Below are 8,718 nucleotides of genomic sequence, written 5' to 3' on the forward strand. Positions count from 1 at the left end.
TGAGAGGTCCTTGAGAATGCTTCAAGTTAGGGCTTTGTTTCTTGTGGGAATATGAGGGAAAGTGAAAAACCTCCAATTTATTTAGTGAGGAAACATCTTCCTGCTCTTCTCTGGGGTGTCAAGTGGTAGGGACTGACAATAGGTCATTCCTGGGATATAAATATGTGCCTGTGCAGAAAGCAGCCATCACACCTACTACCGTAAGTGGGGCCACTAGCTCAGTGGATTCACTGCATTTTGCAGTTCAATTTTAAACTCCAAGTAAATATCACAGAAACCCTGTCATGAAGCTGGTAACTGTGTTTTCTGCTGGTGACTGTCAGCATTTGCATTTACTCTGGTAAGTAGCCCGAACACGTATCTCTACTTTTCTGTGATAGGAGTGTAATCAGTAAGCCTAGGCTTCCAGGGGAATATGGTGGAGGGAATTTTAGAACCACAGAATGGAAAGGTCAGAAGGGATTTCAGATGCAGCAACCCCACCCTCACCCCAACCCCAGCCTACCAAGCTCTAACCCAATAGAAGTATTATCCTTAGTGAATCCTACATAAGAAGTTAGCCAACTCACACTAGAGGTCAACATTCTTGAACATTGTCACCATAGTTTTTCTTTTCTTTATTAATTAATCTTGAGTCAAAATCTCACTTGGTAACTTCTTCTTTTGAAACTATACGGAGTCATTCTTTCTATCTTTTGTAATCAGTTGCCAGGTTGTTTCTCCTGAGACATAGCTACATTTATCATTCACACAGTCAATGGATAGTTGCTGAATGGCTACAAACCGTTGGGCACTTGGATAAGCATGGGAAGATTTAGATATGAATCAGACACAGATTGTTTACAAGGTTCTTGTAATCTGACGGGGGAGATAAGGCTTCCTCAGACAGAAGTCACTATGATGCTAAACTAATGCACAGAGACACACACAGCCAGAGCTCTGTGGGAGAACTGAGGGGTGAACAGTTCAATTTCTAGGTGGGGTATAGAAGTTGGATTCCTGATCCATTCTTTTTGAAGGGAATCATTTTAACTGATTCAGTTAAAATGAAAATATACAGGAAAGTATATTTGGATGCATCTGCAAAATGTATTGTGATAGCCACTGTTCATTCAAAGAATAGAAAGCCTTGAAGGTCTTCCCCTGGAAGTATATAAGTATATGCAGAGAAGACAGCCACCAGAACCTTTAAAATAAGTAGGGAGACTAATCATGAGAAACTAGGTGCTGTCCACTCCCACATTGGCAACTTTGGTTTGTGCTTTTTACTGAAATTTTGGACCAACTTGTAACTTCACCAGTTTTGGCTATTTTGTTGTCTTTAGTAACTAGTGTCAAATATTTACTGACGGAGGTGGCAACAGAAAGCTGGTTGGAAGGAAATAAATATCCCTCCTATGCAGGAGGATTTTGGAGGGAAAATGGGTGGCAGAAGATGAAGGGAAGATAGATGCATAGGCTCCACTTGTACAATTTGGGGAACGAAAAGGATTCCAGAGGAAAATGAACTATGGCAGGGTCTTACTAGGAAGATGTGTGTTCTTATGTGTGTTCTCATGTACATGTGTGTTTACATATTTGCACATGTGTTTTGTAAAAATGTATATTGTATTTTTCTCATTCTCTACGCTTTCCCTTCTATTCATCTTCTATGTGAAAGTTATCTTTCTAAAGCCAAAGATGTAAAATGCAATTGTTCCATAAAAGAGCCTTGATACCTCCCCATTGCCCTTAGGGAAAAAAGTCTCAAATGCATTAATATGGCATTCCAGGCTCTGAAAAATCTGACCTCACCTGGGTTTTGCTGCCTTACCTCCTTCCCTACCTCAGCATACCTCACTGGAACTCTGCACTCCAGCTGCTCTGGAAGGTTCACCAGGCAGTGTGCACACTTTCATCCTCACATTTCAGTGCCCTTGTTAATTTTGTTCCTTTTTAAAATGCACCTCCCCTACTTTACCCTGTGACCCTGGATTCTGCCTCAAGACACAGCTCCAGCAACATCTCTCTGGGAAGACTGCTCCAACACTCTGTCACATTAGAATTAGTCATCCCTTCTCTTATGTTTTCATAGAACTTTATCCGTGATGTTATTAGCACAGCACATGCCACACTGTGGCATGTACAGATCTTTATTGTCCACCAGACTGTGTAAGTTCTCTGAATGGAATATGCTCATCTTATTCATCTATGTATCTGCACTAACCACTACAGAGTTGGTGTTCAGTTATGTTTGTAGCATTGGGTTGAATTGGTTGGGAGCAGTTTCCTGGGCTGTGGTTGATTGGGTTCATGCATGTCCCCAAGTGAAGGTTCATTATGGAATCTACTTTTTGGCCTCAAAGCCATGGATTGTGGAGATAACCACATGCAAAGTACATTCCTGTTCAGTGAACCACCAGTTTCTACTGAGTGCTTACTAAATGCCAGGGTCTATTCTAGGCATGAGGTACAGTAGTGAATAAAACATAAATTCCTTGTTCTCATGGAGTCTGCATATTAGAGGTTGAAGGCACAAAATAAGTGAGGTTTACTATTTTACGTAATGGTAAGAAAAAATGAAGTTAGAGGATGATAAATGATGCTATTTTAGGTACCTTTCTGAGGAGGTAACATTTGAGGAGAGACGTGTAGCTAACTGGAGAAAAAAGTTCTGAGGAGACAGAACAGCAGGTGCAAAGGCCCTGAGGCAAAAGTTTTCATGGGAAATCAAGTGAGACTGGAACAGAGTTATTGATGGACACAGTGGAAAGTAGTGCAGTCGTGGACAGGAGTCAAATGTGCCTATTTCACTCAGTTTCCCTTTTGCTCTGCAGCTACCGCCTTCCTTACCAACAGTTTGCCAGATGCTGTCAACAAAGCCTTACCTTTTACCTGTGGACAGCATTCTCCCCTTTATGGATCCATTAAAGCTTCTTCTGAACACTCTGGGCATTTCTATTGAGCACCTTGTGGAAGGGCTAAGAAAGTGTGTGAATGAGCTGGGACCAGAGGCCTCTGAGGCAGTGAAGAAACTGCTGGTAACTATAGGTTGTGGACTAATTTGTCAATGGGGGGAGCTTAGTCACCTGAACGCCCCCCCCATGCCCCCACTCACCCTGTTCTCACCTGTAGACATGTATTTCCCTGGATATACTCATACAAAGTTTGCATGCCCAGGAATCTCAAGGAAGGGGCAGCATTACATTTCTAGAAGGGATTTTTGAATGAAAGAGATCTGTTATGATTGTGACTTTGCATTTCTCAGCTTAGTGATTCTAGTTGGGACTTAACCACTCTGGGCCTCCATTTCCACATCAGTAAAATGGTGGCTAAATAGGTTGGTGACTATTTTTGGAAAATTGCTAAGCACATGTAAACCACTTGATTTTTATTCTTGTCCTTCTGCCTTTCAGGAGGCGCTGTTGCATTTGGTGTGATGTCAGCACAAAGCAGCAGTGGAGGGGAAGGGGAATAGTGCTCTCCTCTGGGGCTGGAACTCATTTCATCCTAAGGTGTAGTGACCCCTGAAAAGAGTGAATAAAGCAATGAATAGATTTCATTTTGTCCTGTGTTTATTTCTAGGGGCTCTATTCAGAAGGGCCCACTAGATAATTTTTCTCTTGGGTCATAAACTCCAGAGAGGCTCTTGTTATCAAGAGAACTGGCATTTTCAGGAATACATAATCATGTCTTCCTCTCTGCTTGACTTTAAGTTAAACATCATCAAGTTAGGTCTTCACTGCATCATCCTTTGGCTACTAAGTTCTGAACTATCCTTTCCTTTTCTCCGTGCCACCATCTATGATGATGCCAGAATTATCTTTCCAAGGTATAATTCTGGTGATATACAATTACCTACAGATGTCAAGTTCCTTAGTATGGCTACAAAGCCCTTCATGACCTGGCCTTTGTTTACATGTCTAGTTTAGTCAATGTTTTTCCTCCCTTCCTTCCTTCCTTTTCTTTCTTGGAATATTCCTTTCTTGAAGTGTGCTCTAGCCCCATTCACACTGAGAAAAATCACTAAATCTCTTTCCTGCTAACACTTTTATGCCTTAATGCAAAACCTCGTTTCTTCCTACCAAGAATATCTGCCCTGATCTGCCTTCAGGCCTGAGTTTGTGCCAGTCTTGGAACCATTTGCCCTCAGATCCACTCCCCACCCTTTCCCTCCTCTGCTCTGTGATGCTAACCCCTCAGGTTCCTAGGTCAGCTGAACTTTGGGCTGCATTCTGACCCTGGGAGGCTCAGGCAGGAGATAGGAGATGGGAAATGGGAAAAACCAGAGTATGTTTTGTTTCTTGTCTGTATCAATATCAACATACTGGTTTTGATATTGTAGTATAGTTTTCCAAGATGTTGTCATTAGGGGAAACTCAGTAGAGAATATGCTGGATCTCTCTGTGTTATTTCTTACAACTTCCTGTGACTCTATGATTATTTCAAAATAAAAAGTATAATTGAAAACCATTATGAAGGGGGGCACCTGGGTGGCTCAGTCCGTTAAGCATCTGACTCTTGATTTAAGCTCAGGTCATGATCTCAGGGTCATGGGATCGAGCCCCGTGTCAGGCTCTGCACTCAACGGGAGTCTGCTTGAGATCCTCTTTCTCTCTCTCCCTCAGCCCCCCTCCCCGCTGTCTCGCTCTCTCTCAAATAAATATTTTTTAAAAAATAGAAAAAAAAAAAATAGTGTGAAGATGAGAATGTAGAAATAGTTATTATATATAATTAGTGCAAGTTATATATAACCATAATGATATGTAGCTATGTGTATAATTACATATGTAACTTTAATTTCTTTACTCCATAAATCTCACAAAGTAGAGGAAACCACTAACAACTTTATGTGATTTTTCAAAATATTTTCTGCTCATTTAAAAAAGTGTATATGGACACCTAGGACTCCAAGATGGTGTCAGTCATACCAGTGAAGGAGAAGAAGCTCATCGACGATGTCAAAATAGGAGAGCTGCCAAGCTGGATACTGATGTGGGATTTTACTCCTAAAGGCATTGCTGGAATGTTTCAAAGGGGTTACTACTGATGTTTCATTTAGCATGTTAATGTGGAATATTACTCAGCCATTAGAAAGGATGAATACCCAGCTTTTGCATCAACATGGATGGGACTGGAGGGGATTATGCTAAGTGAAATAAGTCAAGCAGAGAAAGTCAATTATCATATGGTTTCACTTATTTGTGGAACATAAGGAACAGCATGGAGGACATTAGGAGAAGGAAGGGAAAAATGAAGGGGGGGAAATCGGAGAGAGAGACGAACCAGAAGAGACTATGGACACTAAGAAACAAACTGAGGGTTTTAGAGGGGAGAGGGGTTGGGGGGATGGGTGAGCCCGGTGATGGGTATTAAAGAGGGCACGTATTGCATGGAGCATTGGGTGTTATATGCAAACAATGAATCATGGAACACTACATCAAAAACTAATGATGTACTGTATGGTGACTAACATAACATAATAAAAAAAATTTTTTTAACGTATGTTAATGTGAAGAAAGGAAATGTCCCTGGGATTTCTATGGTGTTGGCAGCTTACGAGTTTTTCAACTACTTCCTTTCATACAAGGAACTCAAACATGAGCAGCTACACAAGTACCACTGAAGAGGGCCCGATATTGAGGGTGCATTCTGCGTTCCTGACCATGACCTTTTCCTCACACCCCTGAATCCTTTCATATCCTAATTGAGAATTAATGTCCACTAAAAGGTGATTGGCACATGGAAGATAAATAAATAAAAAAAAGCATGTACGAATGATTCATACTTCATTTAAACTTTCATTTATGCAAACACTTAAATTATTTTTAGTAATTTTTTTCTTATAAAGAGTACTACATTAAGTATCCATTTATTTGCATTCATTTCTGTCTCGCTTCACAAAAGTCTTAGAAGTGGAAGTGCAGTGCCAAGAACTACATGATGTTTAAAATTTTGAAAGCTAGTAACGAATTTCCACTGGAAACAGCAGTTGGGATCTGAAGTGATTGAGGTCAGAGAAGTTCCATTCCTAAAGATGAGATTAGGGGCCCAAGACAGTTCCTAGGATACGTTTGTTCTAACCTGAGAAAGCAATGCATTCCTCTTTACTATGTGTTGGGGGGTTAGGAGGTGCAAAATATAAATTATATTATTTCTTGTCTCCACATTTGAGTTAGGTGATACAAACAGATAAATCAGTAAAATTAATTTGCTGCATTTTTTTTTTAATTTTAGAAAGGATCCAGTAGAAAAGCTCTCAGGCTTTAAGTAGGTTAACGACAGCAGGGGTGCTCACAGGTTGTTAGCATCACCAAGGAAGACATTGTATTTATGTATATAAGATGTATATCAAGAAATATCAGCATCTTCTATTGTATTAAATTTTTCCCTGGGAGAAGCAACTAAATCAAAATTATCTGATACTCCTTCATTCTATTAACTACCTCTGCTTCATTTTGAGCATTTTTTTCCTTTGCTCTGCTATTAGCTAGGTGTGTATCTTTATCAAATGAGAATTTATTTCCTGATCAAATAATAATAACAGCTAATGTGACTAACATGACTTATAATCATAATAATAGTTATTGGCCATTTATCATGTTCTATTATATATATATTTTTTAAATTCAATATTGATTGCAGTACCTTTGCTAAAAGTTGGCATTCTGTGATAAACAAAATGAACATGACCCATACCCCCACAGATTTTTGCAGTGTAAAGAAAGACACAGAAACTATGCAAGTACCTCTGTGACCTTGGCCTCAGCAACTTCTTGTTAGATACATCTCCAAAGGCAAGGGAAGCAAGGGCAAAAATGAATGATTGGGACTTCATCAAGATAAAAAGCTTTTGCACAGCAAAGGAAACAGTCGACAAAAACCAAAGACAACTGACAGAATGGGAGAAGATATCTGCAAATGACACAGCAGATAAAGGGCTAGTATCCAAAATCTATAAAGAACTTATCAAATCCAAAGAACAAATAATCCAATCAAGAAATGGGCAGAAGACATGATGAACAGACATTTCTGCAAAGAAGACATCCAAATGGCCAACAGATGCATGAAAAAATGCTCCACGTCACTTGTCATCAGGGAAATACAAATCAAAACCACAGTGAGATACCACCTCACACCAGTCAGAATGGCTAAAATTAACAAATTAGGAAATGACAGATGTTAGTGAGGATGCAGAGAAAGGGGAACCCTCCTACACTGTTGATGGGAATGCAAGCTGGTGCAGCCACTCTGGAAAACAGTATGGACGTTCCTCAAAGAGCTGAAAATAGAGCTACCCTATGACCCAGGAATTGCACTACTGGGTATTTACCCTAAAGAAACAAATGTAGTGATCTAAAGGGGCACGTGCACCCCAATGTTTATAACAGCAATGTCCACAATAGCCAAACTATGGAAAGAGCCAAGAAGATGTGATACACACACACACACACACACACACACACACACACACACACACACACACACACACACACACACAATGGAATACTACTCAGCCATCAAAAAAATAATATCTTGCCATTTGCAACGACATGGATGGAACTAGAGGGCATTATGCTAGGTGAAATAAGTCAATCAGAGAAAGACAATTACCATGATCTCACTCATATGTGGAATTTAAGAAACAAAACAGAGGATCATAGGGGAAGGGAGGGAAAAATAAAACAAGATGAAATCAGAGAGGGAGACAAACTGTAAGAGACTCTTAATCATAGGAAACAAACTGAGGGTTGCTGGAGGGGCGGGGGTGGAGGGATGGGGTAACTGGGTGATGGATATTAAGGAGGGCATGTGATGTAATGAGCACCGGGTGTTATATAAGACTGATGAATCACTGACCTGAAACACTAATAATACACTGTATGTTAATTAATTGAATTTAAATTTTAAAAATAATAAAAAAAATTAAAAAAGAAACTGTGAGTAAACATGGGTAAATAGATAATTACAAATTATGATAAGAACAATAAAGGAGGGGCATCTGGGTGGCTCAGTCAGTTAAGTGTCTGCCTTCAGCTCAGGTCATGATCTCAGGTTCATGCGATTGAGTCCCACATCAGGCTTCCTACTCAGCGAGGACCCTGCTTCTCTCTCTGCTTCTCTCTCTGCTTCTCCTCTGCCCCTCCCCACACTGGCCCTCCCTCCTCCAAGTCTCTCATCTCTTGCAAGAGCTTCCTAGCAGGCTTCCTGCTTTGACTCCTACAGTGTGGTCTGCACAGGAGGCAGGGATCTTTTCAAAATGCTACAATGATCTTTCTCATTCTAATCGTAAAAGTCTTTTTGTATCTTTCCATTGTTCTCAAAATTAAGAATAAAATACTGACCACACCTATGAGGTCCTGTAAGGCCTAAGCGCTTTTTTGCCTCTTTTGCTCTCATTTGCTCCATTTGCTTCCTAGCCACCCTGGCCTTCTTTTTACTGCTGGCAACAGGATACCTGATACAGGGTTTTTGCAAATGCTCTTTACTCAGTTATAAAAAAATCTCTTCTCCTGAGTCTTCTATTTAACCTCCAAATTATTTTTTTCACAACTTAGTTCAAGTCTCACTTTCTTAGAAAACCCTCTCTAAGCGCCTGTGCAGGCAAGATAAATTTGTTATAGGCCCTAAGAGAACCATGTTTCATCCTTCCTGAGCATGTCTCTCAAAAATAATTATATACTGGGTAGGGGACTGGGTGACATAGGTGATGGGGATTAAGGAGTGTGCTTGTGATGA

The 8,718-nt window shown here is 40.3% G+C and overlaps 2 protein-coding genes across 3 annotated transcripts; both read left to right on the plus strand.

The window, feature by feature from the left end:
• Positions 1 to 284: 284 nt before the first annotated feature.
• SCGB3A2 (secretoglobin family 3A member 2) lies at positions 285 to 3,518 on the plus strand. Its single transcript, XM_027606428.2, is given in 5 exon segments — positions 285 to 302; positions 304 to 340; positions 2,817 to 2,869; positions 2,871 to 3,020; positions 3,396 to 3,518. Coding segments are annotated over 5 exon segments (282 nt in total). The 3' UTR covers positions 3,420 to 3,518.
• Positions 3,519 to 4,894: 1,376 nt separating this feature from the next.
• LOC113929497 (ATP synthase subunit f, mitochondrial-like) lies at positions 4,895 to 5,605 on the plus strand. 2 transcript variants are annotated; one of them, XM_027606431.1, is made up of 2 exons: positions 4,895 to 5,026; positions 5,468 to 5,605. In XM_027606431.1, the coding sequence occupies exons 1-2, from the start codon at positions 4,895 to 4,897 to the stop codon at positions 5,603 to 5,605; spliced, it is 270 nt and encodes an 89-aa protein (XP_027462232.1). The 2 variants fall into 2 exon arrangements, with proteins under 2 accessions (XP_027462232.1, XP_027462233.1); XM_027606432.1 differs by having other exon boundaries at positions 4,895 to 5,018; positions 5,577 to 5,605.
• Positions 5,606 to 8,718: the final 3,113 nt, after the last annotated feature.

The sequence above is a fragment of the Zalophus californianus genome, chromosome 5, assembly GCF_009762305.2.
Source record: "Zalophus californianus isolate mZalCal1 chromosome 5, mZalCal1.pri.v2, whole genome shotgun sequence".
Lineage (NCBI taxonomy): Eukaryota > Metazoa > Chordata > Mammalia > Carnivora > Otariidae > Zalophus > Zalophus californianus.

Coding starts and splice junctions, on each gene's coding strand:
- LOC113929497 (XM_027606431.1), top strand. CDS start 4,895: ATGGTGTCAGTCATACCAGTGAAGGAGAAGAAGCTCATCGACGATGTC. Junction 5,027..5,467: donor TGTTTCAAAGGGGTTACTAC/TGATGTTTCATT, acceptor AACATAATAAAA/AAAATTTTTTTAACGTATGT.